Genomic DNA, 18,921 nt, shown 5'->3' on the forward strand with positions numbered 1-18,921 from the left:
GACATTGACAGAATCGCGTCTTGTCTGTGTTTTTCATTGACAGATTTAATAAAATTGTAAATTAATGGATTCCGTGCTCTTGATGTAGTCACGTTTTTGCTTTGAAGTTCCAAACAGAGGGACCGAGAAAATAAGACCAGCAGCCGAAGGAAGGACAAAAATGAATTGGCATGGATTCCCTTTTTATTCATATGAATCATTCCTATAGTGTTCCCACTATTTTAATGGATACATCTGGCCTTCTTGCCATTCAAACGGACTTCCATCTGGGCCAATCAGAGACATTTTACATTATATGGAGCAGGTTTGATATCATTACTGTACATAGGAGCACCGTTCAGGCACTTTTGTAAACAACCAAAATGGCTGCTCCACATGTTTTGTTGTTGCTCCAATCGGCCTGCCCAGCTGCATGTAAAGAGATTAGGTTCTGAACAGACTTGCACTTCAATGCTAGGCTAAAAGACAAAGGTCAGTGGTAAGTACATTTAGCCTAAGGCTTCACATGTAGTGTATAAGAACAAAGGTTACAGTACACTGTGATGTACACTACAGCAAATGCATTCCATTAAACAACACAACTCAAGAGCCATTAAAAAGATAGGATGAGAAAAGATATCCTGAGGTCAATATTAATCATTCAAATGTAAAAAATATGCTTTTGAATATCAGCTATGGAAACTAGCAGTGATTTTGTATTGTCTTAAAAATACTACAATGGTGTCTAATGCCATCTATGTGTCTGCTGGCGTGTCTGACTCATCCATTAGCACTCCACAAGGAGTGCTTTGAATAAAGCAGGTATACTCTAGTTCGTTAGGGCTGAGGGTGCCTGCACTTTGATTTCAGTGTGTGAAATGACATAACTGAAGAGTGACTGAAATTAAAAAAACACACCCTTATAAAATGTAATGAGGTATTTATGGCTAAATGCTGTAAAAATGTACACAGAGAAACCACAATTGAGCTTGTGATCCAGTGGACTCTTACCCCATCGTCATGGCTTTTGGGGAATATAAGTCTATGTACTATATGGTACATCTATAGATAGAGTCGTATATAGTACCTGTGTGTGCACGTTTTATACAGTACAGGTACCTGTGTGTGTGTGTGTGTGCTTCAGCTGTGTATCAGAGCAGTGAGGCACAGGTCTTTAGCAATAGGGGTTTGGCCAAATCTAGAATATCCAAGTTGGGGTCAAGTGATCTGCCCAGACCCTCCAGCACCATGATGGCAAACACAATGGAGGCGAAATTGCTCTCCAGCTTGACCTAGAAGATACAACAGAACAACATTAATACAGCCATGTTTTGCATGAAGGCATCCTTCACTATGTAGCTATGTATCAGGATATTTTCATTAGCATAGAATCACTGGAAGCTTTTTCGCAGGGCTGTGCTGTTTAGCCCAGAAGGGACAAACCCTACACAACTAGCACAGCGCTCCTGTATTGTTGGATGAGAAAAGACCATTTTGCACCCTCACTATTAGATGCCACAAAATCCTAACACTGGGCCTTTAAAGCATGAAGTGGTGATTTCATCTTTGTCATCTATTGCTACAGAATTCACATAGAAATCCACTTTTTAAACAATGATGAGTATAACCTATTGACAGTTTACCTTGTGTTTGATGAGTAGACCAAAGACTCTGGACAGCAAGTCAGCTACTTGTATCTATAAGCAAAAATACAGAAGATGAGACATCAGTGATAAGATATTTTAAAACCTGTAGCTGACAAATGATGATGAAATCTGTATGTTTTACACGGGTGATTTGACTTCACTGGTTTCTGTAACTTGAGTGATGGTTAAGCCTTTTAAAAGACGCTTTCTTACACTGAGGAAGATTTGTTGTATTTTCAGTTTTCACTGCTACAGTGAAGATTAATCAAACAAGCATAGTACAAGTACAAAAGGGAACTGCAAATCAAATAGGGTTAAAATGTAAAATGTCCTCTATGCTTTAATGTACTGAAATCATGACCATCATCATGCAGGATCACAGGAGTCAGATGGAAGAAATAAAACACACAAATGTTTGTTCTTACCTTTCCCAGGGCCAGGGTGTTCCTAAGGGCATGATCCACCAGCTCTGCCATCTCCTTCTTAAACTGGGGAACATCTTGGCACTCATTAGCTCGAGCGTGATGCAAAATCAACTCTGCCACTTGTTCACCCTGAAAAAAAATGAAAAAAATGAAAACATTTGCAGAAATTAACAGTAAAAAGTTTAATATAGAAATAACTTCCTGCCCACAGTCTTACCTGACGCAGCACCACCGCTGTGAAGACAGCCTTGAAGTTGTTGAGGTCATGATCACTCAGCTGGGCTACAATGCCTGCGTCTAGTAGCACCAGCTGGAAAGGACAAGGGTCCGGTCTGACACTGACAACCACTGTGTCCCACAAGTCCGTGAGGGTGGTCTTCCCCTGGAGCTCACCTGAGATACTGGTACCGTCACCAGAAGCAGCGGGAGGCCCCCGACACTGGATGAGAATGTTGCCAGGATGAAGATCACAATGGACGAAGTTATCCACAAAAACCTGTTAATGGATAATAGGTAGTGGGAGTTAGAAAATGAGTAATGTCAGAGATTGTTTAATATTATTATTCTCACCATTTTAAGCAGTGTGTCTACTCCCATTCTGGCTATTCTCTGCTTCACCTCCATGGGAATCTCAGAGCTCAGGTAGTTAGAAATAGGCTCACTCTCCTAAAGAAAGAATGTCAACTGAGCCATGTCGATCCAAGTGATGAATACTGAAAAACATCTGTCCAAACCGAGTAACTAAACAAAGCATCATCGTTGTACTCACTTCAAAGGTTTCGACTAAAATGGATCTGGTGACAAACGGCTTTAAAGGAGTTGGGAACTTGACATAATCAACATCACGGAAATTATCCCGGAAACGCTCGATGTTCCTGGCTTCAAAACGGAGATCAATCTGAAATAATTGTTGAGTCGGTTCAGTGAAATTAGTTCAAATCTCAATTTTGTTTTTTGTGAAGTTGCTTCCATGAATACTGGAGGTGTGTGTATGTTGTTTTGCCTTTCTTACCTGCTTGGTCATGAGCTTCTCAAATTCCTCTACTATCTCACACATGCTGAGCCATTTGAGTCCAGGAAGACAGTTCAAAAGCCAACTGCCTGCTTTCATAAGCAACAGGTCAATCTCCACCTGCCTTCTGACGCCTGGATGGACGACCTGAGGCACATGTATTTTTACACATATAAAAAATGTGCCTGACTCATGGAGGCAATGTGAAGTTTGTGAGTGGTGAAACTGACCTTTATAGCCACAGGTATCATGCGCTCCTTCTCTGAGTTGCTCTCTTCAAGCTGATAATTTTGCTCCTCATAGAGCTCCTCATTGCTCCACAGCTGCCTCACCATGCCCCCTAGACCAGGAATCTCCCAGGCTTCCAGCAAGTCTTCTTTTTCCATCTCCTCTACCAGTGACTGGAAGGCTGGGTCTTCCACCTGGTCCACTCTGGCCCAGCCTCGATACACCTGGGCGACGCACCCTGAGCCCACAGGCTCTTTGCTGTCAAACACCAAAACCCTTCTCCAGCTCTCCCCGAAGGCTCTCCGCAGACACTGCTTGGTGTGTGCCCACGAGTGAGGGCGCACCTTCACATGAAGCCTAGAGAAGCGCTCACAAAACTCTTGAGAGAAAATGTCTCGCCTGGTGCTGGCCCATTGACCCAGCTTTATGAATGTTGGACCTGAGGTCTCAGTCACCCACAGCAGAACGTCTAGCCAATGAGATGCCCATTTCGTGGACACTAGAGCTAAGGGAGAGAGGAAAAGGAGTGGACCAAATTTGAGGAGAAGCACCAACGCTCTGAGGGTGAGTCTCAGAAAAAATACTACTTTATGCACTTGGACTTTGGCTAAAGACTTTCTGTCAGAAGCCTGTGTTGGAAGAGTAGCTTCCTGGCATGTTGCTGTGCAGGATGATGCATTCACTGCACCCCAGCAGAGCAGTGTGACCTTGGGTATGCGAGTTAAAATCTGTCCTCTTTTAATAAAACATGTCTTGTAGTTTTGGATAAGTCTGACTCTAGCAAAGGAGCCTGCTTTGTGGAAAGTGTACCTCAGGTTAAAAAGGACTCTTGTAGCTCCAGAGGTCATCATGGTCATCATGTCACACGGCTGTTAGCTCAGTCCAAGAGGTGCATTGGTCCACATGTGCTTGTCTTATATTGCGAAACAATGTTTAGCACAATGAGTACAAACTCGTAACAATCAGTAAGCTCCATGTAAACATCCAAGAGTGTGTTGAGGATTCAATCTTTAACGGAACACAATCCGGGTTGATGCTACATTTAACGAACGACAAAAATGTTTTTTATCCGTGGCGTTACCTAACTCTGTGGCTGTGTAGCTTCATGCAGACCGGAGGAAACTGGATTGCTTCTTTTCCCACAATGGACAAACGAGAAAATGTCATGGTTCGGCTGCTGTTTGTGCACCAGACATAAATATGACCATTGAAAACAAAACATCTATGAAAACATTACAATGACAGCGTACTTCCGGGTATGACAGCTCCCGGGCGTGGTCACGTGGTTCCGTCTTAAAGGTATACGCAACTTATTGATGCAAACGTTCGTTAGTCGGTGAAAGATAGATGTGTTTGTTTTGTCACTCTTCACATGTCACACGTATCATGTTTCTGTAAAAGAATGACTGAAGACGTGTTTTTTCTTTAAACTATCTTACGAAGTTCGTTTCAAGCTGCAAGGTAAGCTATCGAGCCATTTTACGACTACACACTTAAATAAACGTATAAATAATGTAACGCCGCTTCAAATGACTGTAAAGACGCCATTGGCCGACAGATGGAGACATATCACACATTATCCGTGTCTTCATGCTGTCCCCCACCTCTCTTCCCACCAGAAGGTAGCAAGGGGACGAAGGGAGGAGAGAAGGATGCTAAAGTAAACACACTCAGATGTCATGTATTTTGAGCTAATGCAGGAAAAGCTACTGTTGTTCCTTCAGCTGAAGGATCCTGAACAGGATACAGGTTTTTTTGATTACCAAAATTGCAATATATATAAACTTCAGTTTTAACTTCATGTAAAAAATGGTTCCAGGTAAATGAAACCAATGGAAAGCTCAATATCTTTTAGAACATTAGAACATAGTTCATGCTTTCTTTATAAATGCCCACTGCACTTACTGATGACACACAACATTAATTCGAAGTACCCTGTTAAATTCACAAGGTAGATTTGTCAACAAAGGCCAGAGGCTGTCAAAGTTAATCATGCACTCAGTATATTAAGGCACTTTTATGTAAAGTTCATCCATCCATCCATTTTCTTAATCTCTTTTGTCTTTTGCTACAGGGTCATGGGGGCTGGAGCCTTTCCCAGCTGTCAGTAAGCAGGAGGCAGTGTACACCCTTATCAGGCTGGTCTATCACAGGACTATGGAGTCAGTCACACTCACAGTGCCAAATTGCATGATACGTTAGGTGACCTAACATGCATGTCTTTGGTGTGTGAAAGGAAGCTGGAGTACCTGGAGGAAGTTCACGCTGGTATGGGAAAAACATGAACTCACTAACCAGTCTTTGAGATATTGTTTTATTTTCCCACGTGGAGACTAATAGGATGAAAAATATGTAGAGATAAGTCAGCGTTTTTTTTTTTTCGAATGCAAGTCAGTGGGAACCAAAGACTTTTTTGAGCTGGCCTCTGGTGGCCAGTGGTGGTATTGCACTTTAAACTGCTTCCACATTGGCCTCATTTCTCAGCAGCTTTGATAGGAATGTCAGTGGGCAGAGCAGCAATTACAGTGTGTTGTCAGGACATTAATGGAAGTACCTTCCTCTTAGGATACTCTGTGTTTACGCTCTGTTTTCCTGAACATAGTTCCTAAGAGGTTATTAAGAGCTGCTTTATTATTTTTCTGTACGATGACTATGGCTATCAAAACCACTTTGTGGCTCATAAGGAAAAAGAGGAGGCAGTGAACAAAACACACCCTGGGTGTGATTTTATTATCACTTCCTCTGCTTAAACCAAAGGTCCTGCAAACGGCCTCCTATGCACCACCAAGCACTGAGAACGTGTTCAAGTCATGTTCCCAGTCACAGTGTGGGTCCCGTGAACAGTGGGCTCAAGATCCCAGCTGTAGGCCCGATAGAGGACTCAGAAACACAATAAGGTGGGATAAACGCCAAACAGATGTTACTAGTCTCCCCCTCCCACCCTGGTCCCCCTCATAGCCATTGATGTACAAGCCAGGCTTTTTAGATCTCTCTTGCATTTTAAAAGTGAGGTCAGGGTTAAAGCACAGAGGTCAGCAAGATGGTTGCTGGGGTGAGGTGAAGCTGTTAGACATTTTATGAAGGCTGCTCAATGGGATGACTGTAGGAATGCAGCCTTTGCATGTAATTAGAGCAGGTAGTTAATTTCACTATAAACTTAAAATAAAATGTCATTTTCATAGAGTGCAAAACTGTGTTTATATCAGAGAAATGTTTACATAGAATTGCCAGAGGCCCTGTGGTGTTGAACAGGTTAATTGTTAATCACAGTGGTCATCAGTATGCATGTCCATTCTTGTTTCCTGCTCTCACACTTTCTTTTTCCGCTCTTTCCACAGGACCATTGAGTTTCTTTTCATCCCTGGGCCTGACGGTAAACTGGACTGCCCAAGTAGAGGTCAGTGGTAATCAACCCAAACACAGCCAAACCACAGCGCATAGTATTTAGTGCACTCCTTGTAGTTGCTGCTGCTGTTAGGCACATGTGAACCCATAAACAAAATGTTGAAAAGATAAAATAGATGAACATGTTGTCCCCTCATTGAGATAAGAAGTGCGACCCCTGGGCTTCTTTAATTGGCTCCCGGTGGAGGCTTTTATTTATGTATTCAGTTGCTCTCAGCTTTGCCCCTTCCTGCTCCATGTTTTTTTTTGCCTGAGTAGGACACTCCGTTTCCCCAGCAACTAGGGCTCCAATCACCCAGCCAGCTGCAGATTAGTTCAGCAGTGGGGGGTTTAGGCGAGTGGGAGGGGATGTGGAGGGGGGTGATGATGGAAAATGGAGAGGGAGGAGAGAGAGAGAAGGGAGAAGAAGGGAGGGGGTGGCTTGAGGGAAGGAGGGGTGGGAAAACTTTGAGAAGGGGAGAGAGAGAGAGAGAGAGAGAGAGGGAGAGAGAAGGGAGTCAGTGTCATTGAGAGATAGGAGTGAGTGAGCGTTTCAGAGCCGAAGTGGCGAAGGAGTTTTTATCCCGGGCGCCGGACAGGAGGAGGGATATCCCTGACTTTGTGCCTTTTTCAGACTTTTTGTGTGCTTGGACCTGCCTCCTTCTCTGTGTGTGCATACGTGGGAGGTAGTTGCAGGAGCAATGCTAAGTGAGAGAAGTCAGAAGCAGGGGTAGGGGGTGAACAAACCGAGGAAGAGACAGAGGAAAAGGAAAACTACTCTGAAGGGAAGGAACCATGCAAGTGGATGCTGTCTTCTACGGGGTCAGGTTTCGCAAAATGAGAGACTCCTCTAAGTGCACTTCATCAGGGCTCAGCCAGCTCAGAAAGGTAATCTTACTTCAAAGATTTAAGGTGTTTACAGAAAAATCTTTTTGTGATAGTTACACAATGAATGAATTGTTGTTTAAAGGTCATTTATACTGTTCATAGATCCACTTTATGTTGATTCTCTGCAGCCTAAATCTTGATGGTGTCAGAATGCCTATGTAGAAATATGCAGTCTATATGGATGGCAAAAATTAGGATGTGGTTTGTGTTGGTTTTAGGCTGCTCTGGCTCCAGTATATCTAAGTACTGGTCAAGTATTCAGTCACAAACTTCCTCAATCCAGTCCATTACAGCTGCCCACAGGAGACTCCTGTTTACCTTAGTGAGTTGTCCAAGCACATGTGAGTGCACGGCACATATAAACAATGTGCATATAGATGGTTCTGTGACAGTTCGGATAGCGGTTAGAGTGAATGCTTAAACCATCACATTCCAAACAGGCTTGTTAAGGGGGAGCTAGAGGGAGAACAGAGAGGAGAGGATAAGTGAGATGAGCATTCTTCACCGTGAACAAAGGCACCTCTTCATGCACTGCCTGTATTGTTTTGAGGAGTCAGGCAGTGGTGGAGAGCTGAACAGGGGAGTTCAGCTCCAGGTGGTTACAGAAAGTCAGTGTTCCTGTGAGTAGAAATAACATGTTGCATGCACATGTTATTTCTTACTGGCTTTGAATGCATATGTCCAATTCCATAACTGAGAACATATTTATGACTGATTTTGTGATCTTTGTTCTTCTGTAGTTGCAACCTCATAAAACATTTCTTAAGCTTTAAAATTGTTCAGAAATATTTTGAAACCTGCATCACCAACTTCATATTGTTGCCTTACTGGCACTATCTGACAATAATTGGAATTGTTAGAAACAACTCCTGAGAATTGTATTTCCCCCCTGACCCCACCAAATGTACGGTGTTTCTGAGGTAAAAGGTGCCAATAAGTCCTTTTTGGTTTCATAGGCTCATTTTAATATCATAACAGAGAGCAATGAGAGTTCAGCCTCCAACAGATCGTTATCAATCAGCCAATGTAATCTATTTGAGTGGGATTTACGTACTTCAGCCTGGTGGGCAATCATTAAATTCAAGAATGAAATCATGGCACATGCAGTGGAACATTTGATTTAATATACTCGACTGCAGCAGCAGTTGAGGTGTTCTTTTACTTTGGAACAACTTTCTGTACTTTATGTCCATGTTGGGATACATGAACACTTTTAGCAGGTCAATAGGAGTTTTTCTGAGGACAAATCCACATTCCTCCGCTCTCCTGTTTCTCTATAGTGGTGCATTATTTACTTAACAGGGTAAGGCTGACAGTTTATTGAATTGAGACTGGCTGACTCTCTGGCGTTGTGCAGAGATTTATAGTGTTTGAGATAAAGAGACAGGCACTGTCTGTTCACTAGTAAGCAAAGATATAAGTGGGCTACAATCTTGTCATGTGGAGCCATTGTGTGTGTGGTGCCAGTATTACTATCATACACTTAGTGGTCTAGCAGACTGGGTCTGTTGTTTACATTCTGAGTCAGGGTCAGAGGCTAACTATCTACATGACTGCTGCTGTAGACAATGACAATGTGCACTGTAGTGTAAAAGTGGGCATTTGTGACGGTATTCACCACCAGGATGTCCACACACTCTCAATGCCTCCTTCTGCATGATTCATTTTGCACTCAAACTCCCACTCATTCATAATCTCTTGTTTTCTTCATTTTGATATATATTTTTTATTTAGCTATTTTCTTTCTTTTTGTTAAAGTTCACGTTAAAGTATTGACACTCTCACATCCATGGCATTCCCACTTCGTGCCCATTTATATGTGACTTATCATTCTTGGCATAGGCACCAACATAAACACACTTTGACATCTCAACACATGCAACACACGAGGGTCTTTAATCTACTCAGGGGAGGTTAAAAGAATGTTTCATCAGTATGCGTGGTTTGAATAGAGGGAAAAATATTCAAACACCAGATGTTTAGTATTAGGAGGAGCCTGTCATCCCTCAAAACTGAATCAGCTTTCTTTTTATTTGTTTTTTTTCTCTGAACCATACTGAAGTGGAGAAACCAGCCTTGATTGATTAGCTTGAGTCACAAGAGTACAAATTCATCCAGGAAAGCAGTGTTTACCTTCAAATCAACACAACAGATTCAATGTTTTTCATGGCTGCTTTCACAGTTGCAAACCAGTGACATCTGTCCCTGTATTGTCTTCTCAGAAAAGTGACAGCAGGGCTTCAGGAGGTTACAGCAAAGCCACCCCTCCTCTTATAGGAACTAGCTTTTGACAGGCACTCTGCAGGGCGGCCCACAGCTTAAAGACCCCACCAAGCCAATCTCCTGCTCGCCTCTGGTTACCACAGTGACATACTCAGAAAGAATGTGTCCTGTGGTGATGGTCAAAGAATTCCTCTTGTTTCCAAGTTATGGTGGAGGTTTATTGTCTGTGATGTTGGTAGATGGTCATGGGTTTAGTCATGATCAAAAAGCACCCCCTGACCCCCTCCACTAACACAGATGCATGGGTAATGCATACCATCTCAGACACCCGTAACCCCGTCCCTGTAAGAGTCACATATAATGCATATATAATGAGAATGCATACCATCACACCCAGTACTGGAGTCATTACTCCAGCTGGCAGCTGGCCATATATTTCTTATTATGCACCTTAACCCTGACTTTAACACACATGCACACGGTCCAGACTGTCGCTTGCAAGCTGTTGCTCTGTCTGGCATTTTCACTGTGTTAAGTCTGAGTTTTATTAATAAGAAATTGGACCATGGCTTCAAGGAAAAAATGGTTGCTGCAGCTGTAATTGGGTCATTTAAGTTGAATCTCTATCCTGCTGTGTTGTTTGCACAGACTAATAGTACAGAATGTGTATCCCTAGCAGGGTTCAGTGTGAAGACGAGAGGGGCTTAGACATAGAGGTGGCAGCGTGTTTGATGTTGGCTTGGTGAATCAAACCGATGCTGATGAGCGCACTCCAAAACACATCCAGTGTTGCCAGTTTGGTGTGGCTTTCACTGGCACCGTGTAATACAAACAGACTTATACACAATGGCATGCAAAGTGTCCACACACCACTCACTGCCCTCACACAGAAAAATGCATTTGTTTAATATCCCTAGTTTGGAAAGAACTTGTAGAAGGTGTAGAAGGCTGTCGTCTGGAAAGGAATGTGTCCATCTGAGTTCAAAATGTAATCCTCTAATGTGGCTGTGCAGCTCATTGATTTTGGCTCAGGTTGCCTTGTTATGAAGAGTATTCCAAGCAAAATGGGAAAAGCTTACCACATGCTTTGTTACTTTGGCAATGCACGATGTATGTTAGTGTTATATTTGCGATGGAAAAGTCATAACAGCAATGACTGAGCAATGAATCTCTTCTCTTCTCTTCTCTTCTCTTCTCTTCTCTTCTCTTCTCTTCTCTTCTCTTCTCTTCTCTTCTCTTCTCTTCTCTTCTCTTCTCTTCTCTTCTCCTCTTCTCTTCTCTTCTCTTCTCTTCTCTTCTCTTCTCTCAGAGAAATTACTAAGAATGAGAAGAATGCTGTTTACCTGTCAATTTAGGGCTCTGCTCAGTAATGACAATTAAAACAGCACTGTATTCGGAGGTTCATCCAAGTGTAACAACTTAATGAGTAGATGCTCCAGACACACTGCAGACACGGAGGAGCTTTGATCATACTAAATCACATCTAAACACTGTCTTGTTAGGTTTTAGAGTGAAGAAACTAGTAGTTATACCATTGTCTCTCTCTGGTGTAATTATGGCTTAGCTAATCTCATTTTTTATTCTCTATTATAAAGTCAACCTTGGTCTGAGTTCATTTGTAATTCTGTAGCTGTTTAGAAATATCTTGTTCATTTTTTTACATACATATATGTTTCCTCTTTGTTCATTGCTGCTAAAATGCTGAATGATTGATCATTTTGAACAGAAATACAGTTTGCTGTAGGTAATTTCTAAATTGTGAAGTGACCTTTTTTCTTTCCTTACAATAGAAATGCTTGGACCAGGCTGAAAAAATGAAACAATCATTTGTCATTAAGCAAGTGTGTCTAAAGTCCAAACTTGAAAACCATCTTTCCATGTTTTGAGTACAATTTGTTCTGAGGTTCCTGAGGAGATACTGATGGAAACTAGCGCCTTTACATTGGTTTGGTTTGGACTGCTACAGCGGTGCTAAACACCCCTCTCCATTTCACTTATTTTTTTCATCCACTGGCGGTCTTGGCCCATGCTCACAGTTGTCGGTCAACGGGTGTGTGGAGGTCAGAAAACGTCGGCTCTGACTCTGGAGTTTACACTCCGGAAGAGCACTTTCCCAAGCTCTCGCCTTGTTCGGCTCCCCCGGGGATTGGCGGGTGAATTATAAAAATCTGTTGCTGTGCAGGCATGCAGAGGAGCAGGGGAGCAGGGATGGGACGGTGGGGGAGATCTGGTGGGAATTCTCAAGTGGAACCCTTAAAATATAAAACGGGAAAAAACAGGAAGGAGAGGGAAAGAAGAGGATTTTGACAATATAGCTCAGCTCAGAGACTGCGGCTTGGAGGAGAAATCTGATCAGAGGCCCAGAAAATAATGTCAGAGTGCAGAAGACGCCAGGTTATTGTTGAGAGCTCCTGCACGTTCACTGTTACTGTTGAGGAAAGGTTTTTTCATCAGTCTCAAAAATCACACATTGTGTATCCATACAGTACGATACCTGTAACTACTGCTCACTGCTAGCTTTTTTGATGGTGTATAAACCTTTTCTGGGTCTATAAAAATCTGATCCCTAGGGGCATTTTTAACAACAGAGACGGGTATTGTCTAAAGTGTATGGCAGAATACAGCCATAAGACGTTGTGTGAGTGAATCACCTGTCATTATTGCTGGCGGATGTTAATAAATTACCTCAACCATTAAAATTCACCTCTACCTGCCAAACAGCAAGGCTCTTTGCCAGGAAGAGCTCCACGGCCTCTTCTGTTTGACGCGTTTTCCTGTCAGTAGCCTCACTTATTCTGTCTGTAATGATTTATCCTCACTTGCAACCACAGGTGCAGACTAAGGTCTTACAGCAGGCTGAGCCGATGGTGCTCTCTAAATTGTTTTTGGAAGGAAAAAGCTGAAAATGGAGAAACTGAAAGGAGAAGCAGACCTTTATTGTCCAACAGCTTAAAATCTGAAAAAAAGCTCAGAGAAACCCCTGTGATGAGCCATGGCAGTGCACTTGGCAACTGATTAGGTAGATGTTGACGTATTTCACTTTAGAAGTGGAAACGTTCCATCTCTGGCATCACATAAAGGAAAGATAGGGATCATTGAGTTTATGTTGCCTCTAGGAAAGATGGATTTTTAGCAGAGGTATTTATGTAGGGACCAAAGGACAAGACTGACTGACCAACCAGTTGACCAGCAGACTCATGCTTCTATTCTTGGAACCATGTTAATTGGAACATTAATGTAAAACATTCAAACATCTGCATGTTTGCATGTGTGTTTTGCTGTCGCTGTTTGTACTTGCTCTCAATGGCCACACTTCAGGGCAGGGTTAAGACTGATGTCACGCAGCGATGTTAAGACATTGAAAGTGTTGCATTTTGTTGTGTTAACATTAGGTCTGTAAAGAATGGAAATATGCTCTCATTGCTTACAAGTTAGCTGTTGGATAAATAATTGTGTCATCTCAAATGTATGGCTGGAACAACAGGCACTTTTGTTTAAGCATACTGAAACTTTCTTGGAATTCTTTGAGGTTGGAGTGTTTCAGCTGTAGAGGCACCAAATGTGAGCAGAGGCAGTGTTAGATGGACTAATATAGGCCAAAGTGAGAGCAGTTTAAAAGTGGGCCATAAGAAAAGTTGGCTTGACTATTGGTTTGTGGAGCCAGCAGGGTAATTGGGTGCAGACTGGGGATGAGTCAGGAGCTGTGCTGATGGGAGCTTTCTGTCTGTGGAGAGGAGGGGTTAACATGTCCGTTGGAGGGAATTGGACACCTGGGGGCGTATTCTAAGAGTCCCCTCAGACAGCTTATCTCTCTCTTAAAAGGGATTTCTCCGAGCGACTCTGAGGGACGTGTTCCTAATAATGTAAACAGCATAGAATGGACAGTGACATGAAGGCTTGTAGTCTCAAATGATGATGTGATCATAAACACAAAGGGCTTTGATAATTCAGCCTATATGATATTAACGTGGGACTACTTGTTCAGCTGTTATCAGCTTTCTGTGGTGCAGATTTACCTGCACACAAAATGGAAACTGGACAAAAGGAGCAATGCTCGCTCTGAGCACAGTTAGCTGACTATAGAGAAAAAGGGTTCTATGAGGAACAATCGGACAGAGCACAGAAGATCAACACTTCCTTCCTCCTGGTTTAAGTGAGGAGTGTGAAAAGTGATAGCATGTCTGCAAACTAGGGTGAGGTCGGGGATTGCTGCGCATAAACAGGAATCTGCTGCCAGGCGATGGCTATATGCACGTATTTTGAACAAACTTTACTTGACGACATATCCCCTTAAAGCCTAATGGATTATTTTCAGGAGGTGGGCCACCCCTAAACAGGAAGAGAACATTTTTAATGCCCTTGGTCAATCCGAATTAAGTATATGCGGTCTGACGGAAGGTATCGACACCTCAATGAGTCAATGATCGAAATCCAAAAGTAGGATACGTTGCTTTATCTAAACAGACACAATATTACTGAATCAGTCCCCCCAGCCAAGGAAAGACAGCCACAGCCACAGCCCCCTGTTAGCCATAGAAAAGCCCAGCTCAAAATGTGTGTGGACATTTGTCTGGAGACCCTGGTTTCACATGTCACACTGAAGAAGTAGGACGAGATTCGCCTGCGTCTTTTAAACAAGATCTGGGCTGAACTGGAGGCTGGAGATGTGAAGGTCCCATTTGAAAACTGTGGGAACCTCAGCAAGCTGGTTCACAAAGGCCTCATTAAACGGTGTAAAACCCCTTACATCTTACTTAGCATGAAAGCGGGGCTCGCATTAGTAGATGAGAAGATCATCGCCATTTTCAAAAGGAACATGAGAACGTTGCCCAAGTACACCATCAAGTCTGTCCTCTCCGCTGTGCATGTGGAATGAATGTTGTAATTATCTTACCTTACAATGGTTCCAATACAGAAGATTACACTATGTTATAAAACCTGCATTATGGCTCTTATACATTACATTTACAGAATAAAAGTATGTCCACGTTAGCTCAGCTGTTGTTATTTTCAGCCTGCTAGCTAGGAAACAAGTCAGGATAACTCCGCCTCATTTTAATGTTGCCGCGCTGTTTACATAAGACTGACTGTACTTGCTGCAAGAGACTGAAAGGTGGGGTGGGGCCTCTTAGGGAGTCTGCGCTGGTCGATTACTGTCATTGCAAAGTCGTCACTCCTTTGGTGATTCAAAATTGGTCAGCCCTTTGGGCCCCCTTTCTGGCCTGGGGCCCCAAGCATTTGCCTGTATTGCCTGTTGACAGGGGGCCTCTGCACTTCTCAGTGGTGTAGCTCACAAACTACCCCTCCCACATGTAAGAAAGTACATAACTTGAGTTTGAGATGTAAGTTAGTTGTCTATGTGACAAAGCTTCCCTCCGGTTTACACGTGTATGTTAGGATAAAAGCAGCATTGAGAGAGAAAACATCATTTATTATTCAACTTTCCACTGGCTTTTTGTTTTATAAGAAGCTGAGGCTTTCATAACACTCCTAATGGTTCTCTCGCCAAAGCTCATTTTTTTTAGAGCGACTATCAAATTTGAAGTCTTTGGTGCATCATTAGCCTGCAACAAGCACCATTAGCAGTCAGTGGAATTTGGAATAGAAAGGAACTCTAAAGGAAAGGGAGGCCTTCCCTTTGGAAAGCCTGTGGTTAAACTGTGAAGGAATGGTCATTTGTAAATTCTTGACAGGTGGAGCGAGTGAGAAGGACTTTTAGGAGGATTTTGCTGAGTTTGTCTGGAGTTTTCCTTCCGCCTGCTGTCATTCTGACCTTGAGGTACTCAGAGCTGTCACATTTATCAGCAAAGAGCTCAAGTTTTCACTGCACTGGGTGAAGTAAGCAAAAAGTCTTCTTGTGTAAAATCCGGATGACTTCATTGTAGGAGGTGTTAAAGTTAACAAAGACAAATGATAAAATAACTGCTCATTTTATGCATAAGAAGTGTCCTTATGCTTGTGCTTCTCCGCCATAATCACATCCATAGTGGTTTTCATTGTGTTTATGTATATAATTAGGATTTGTTTAAACATTTTCTGAGGTAATATTTTGGCTCATACCACCAGCTCCCAGTGGGATGTTGTAGACACTCAGGCTGTCAGGAGTCTGTTGTAAACTGCAACCACAATAACAAGAAATGCTATATGTGTGGCATTAGAGATATAACAATGGATGCTTGTGTTATATTTAGAATGGACCGATAAGCAAAGAATAAGAAAAACGCAGGGAGAAATTAATTGTTTGTGGTATCCTCTTTCAGTTCCTGTCTGGTTCAGTGGCTAACCCAGTTTCAATGTTGTCTCACATCCATCCTCCTTTTACAATGGAGGGAGTGGGGAGGCGGTAGAGGGGGCGAGGTTCGAGGGGACAATCACAGCAGGAGAGGAGGGGAGAGGACTAGCACTTTGGGCAATGGGATGGCCTGTGTGTGTGTGTCAGTGAGCGTGTAACTTCCACACTTTCCATCTGAAGGCCGCATGCATGGACAGATACTGACACAGTCATAGAGTTGGCCTGTTTGGCTCACCTCCAAGGCCTTGCTACGAAATCAGCTTGGGAAAGCAGCAGGGGCCCTAAACAGCACACAAAGACAGAAACAGAGAAAGGCAGACTGCACAGCCATGATAAAATACCATTCTTTACTCTACGTGACTTTCTCCTCCTCTTCCTCTCCATACATTCTTCCCTTTACCATCCAACCTTCTTTTCCTCCTGCTTCATGAGCCAGGCGTGTCCTTTCCCAAGCGAACCCGGTCAAGGCGCTGTGTCGGTCATTGTGAAATCCCCATATGTCTCCCACCAAATGCCTCATGTTAGACATGTTAGGTGAGACAACCTCAAGACATCTTGGCTCTAAAGGAACAATCACTGCTCAGATCTGCAAATGTAGGAAAATGTACAGTATGAAGTAAAGAAAGCAGAAGATTAAAGACCAGTTCCTTCCTTCATGTCCTTTATTTTCTGTCTTACTTTACTACCCACGATTTCAAGACTGAGCAGCAATGAATAAGGAATAATGAAAGGGAGAAATAAAAGAGAAAGAAGGATGAGGAGAAAAAAGCAGCCAAGTTTGCCATTCCAGAAAGAGCTGGCTAAATGTGCAGTGGTGTGTTAAATTGATTGCAGGCAAGGCTTTGGCACATGTTATACTAAACCACATCTTGTAGGGGAGAGGGTCCTCAACTCGGCTTGTGTGCAGAAACAAAACAAGAACTTAATATCCCATTTTTGTATATATAATTCACTTTTTGTTCATGTCTTAGCTCTAAAGATGAAAAAAAAATAGTCGAAGGAAGTCCACCTTTAGTGTAACTCCAAGCCTACCAAGATAACTAGGATGTTTGCTGCTAGTGGCTTTCCCCATTTTAGGTATTTCAAAATGACAGAAAGAAAAAAGAGAGCAGCTTGGGGAAGAACAAGTAAGAGGTGATGATGTCATGATGTTAGCGGTTCCTGCAGGAGTGGACAGAAGGACGGAGGGGAGGATGAAATCTTTATGAGAAGCAGCTGTAGGGAAGAGGCAAGGCAAAGCAAGCCTCCAGAGCGCTGCGATGGCAGCCAGCTCTCAGCTCCCTCAGACAACTATGAAACCCTGACAGCACCACCTGCATACAGTGCGACAAACACACTAAACTTTGTCACATCACTTATTTGGAGCACAAAAAAAATGATCTGTCGTTTTAAATACCATTTAAAGGTACTAGCAGAGACATGCATCATATTTGAAAGTATTTTTTCTTGCAATTCTGCATTGACAGAAACTTGTTCCTAGTACATCACCACTGTTGCTTCCCTACCTCCACTGTTGAACTTCTTTTGAAAACAGGCAGTTGCTAATTGAGGTACTATTTTTATAGCAACACAACAACATTCTACAACCATTAAGCTGAAATAAACAACGTCCTACTCTCAGCAGTATACTGTATGTGAGTGCATGTTTATAAGATGTCTGTCCATGTCCAGATACCCAGTGTCCGTCCGCTGATAGAAATCTCCTGCAGGGTTTGTTATGCAACAGATGCCCTCCTCTGATGCCCTGCCTCTGACCTCAGCTGCTGTTATCTCTAGCTAGTCGAGTCTTTAAGGCTTAGAACTGTGTCCTGTACAGTGAACACCGATCCTTTTATTTTAAATGTGTCCTGTGCTGGAGCTTCTTCTTCAGTTTGTGTAACGATTTATATCTTAAGTTTAGATGATAATTAGATAAATAGTGTATACTGGAATATTATGAGTTGTGTCTTAAAATGAGTAAAATTACCATCTTCTCCACCCAGCTGCAGACAAACAATACCACTTCCATTTCCTCTGCAGCATGTACGGCCTGTCGCACCTCACGGGGCAGAGGCTGAAGGGGGCGTGGCCGCTCGAGGTCTTTTGGGTCACAGTTTCCCGTGATGTTTTTATTGGCCTCAGCAGATGGCTTCCCTCAGCCTCTGCATTGTTACGGTGGCCATCTTGCTCTGAGGGTCAGTGGTAACAATAGTTGCTAAAAGCAGTAGGACACAAAAGCCTTCGCTCCTTCCCAAAAACAGTATCCTCAGTAACCAAACGCTGTGTAACTAGCAATGCTGTCACATTTACTACTCTTTCAAAATGTGAACACACTACTTGTCAGGTTCAGGCGAGTGCTGGGAACTGCTGTCGTGCATGAGTCAAGTTTGAGATGTATTCAAGAACAGTAAGTCAGAATTGTGTGAAAATACCAAATTACCTTTTAAGGGTAGAATCTCAGCTGGGAAGCACTTTCTATTTTGGCCTTGGGGCTCCAAACAATGAAGTAAAACAGGCTAAAAGCCTGCAGTGTTTTCACAGTGCAACAGTATACTTATATTATTCTTTGAAATATCTACTTTCCTCTTTAGTTTTGACAACCCCTGTCTCCCCAACCCCCCATATCCTCTGCGCTTCGCTCCCTCTCGTCATATCTCCCATTTGTGCTCTCCCTCTGTAACATGAAACACTCCTAGTTAAGACAAATGTAAACTGTAAAACCTCTAGAGTTTAATTACAATAAGCCCAGACGAACCTGTACATTATTAATAGTTTTCCAAGCACGCCGCTGTTTCAGGATGCAGGATTTCTGTTTTTCATTTTTGAATAAGTTTTACTAGTGGAAAAAAAAATCAGGAGGAGGGA

General features: G+C 42.7%; 2 protein-coding genes across 4 annotated transcripts in view; one reads left to right on the forward strand and one right to left on the reverse strand.

The window, feature by feature from the left end:
* Positions 1–208: 208 nt before the first annotated feature.
* On the reverse strand, positions 209–4,565 carry adck2 (aarF domain containing kinase 2). The gene is made up of 8 exons (XM_028432231.1): positions 3,293–4,565; positions 3,063–3,209; positions 2,820–2,948; positions 2,621–2,716; positions 2,268–2,546; positions 2,051–2,179; positions 1,623–1,676; positions 209–1,271 (listed from the first exon to the last, which is right to left on the reverse strand). The coding sequence occupies exons 1-8, from the start codon at positions 4,148–4,150 to the stop codon at positions 1,131–1,133; spliced, it is 1,833 nt and encodes a 610-aa protein (XP_028288032.1). The 5' UTR covers positions 4,151–4,565; the 3' UTR covers positions 209–1,130.
* A 49-nt stretch (positions 4,566–4,614) lies between these two features.
* si:dkey-82f1.1 (DENN domain-containing protein 2A) overlaps positions 4,615–18,921 on the forward strand; it is a 28,332-nt gene continuing 14,025 nt past the window's right edge. The window contains exons 1-3 of one of the 3 annotated variants that reach the window (XM_028430143.1): positions 4,615–4,751; positions 5,365–5,452; positions 6,629–6,687. The gene's annotated coding sequence lies outside the window, so the exon portion shown is untranslated. Of the gene's footprint in view, positions 4,752–5,364; positions 5,453–5,482; positions 5,559–6,628; positions 6,688–7,197; positions 7,563–18,921 lie in introns of those variants that run through there. The other 2 variants (XM_028430144.1, XM_028430142.1) reach the window with 2 other exon arrangements.

Source organism: Parambassis ranga, chromosome 19 (genome assembly GCF_900634625.1).
Source record: "Parambassis ranga chromosome 19, fParRan2.1, whole genome shotgun sequence".
NCBI lineage: Eukaryota > Metazoa > Chordata > Actinopteri > Ambassidae > Parambassis > Parambassis ranga.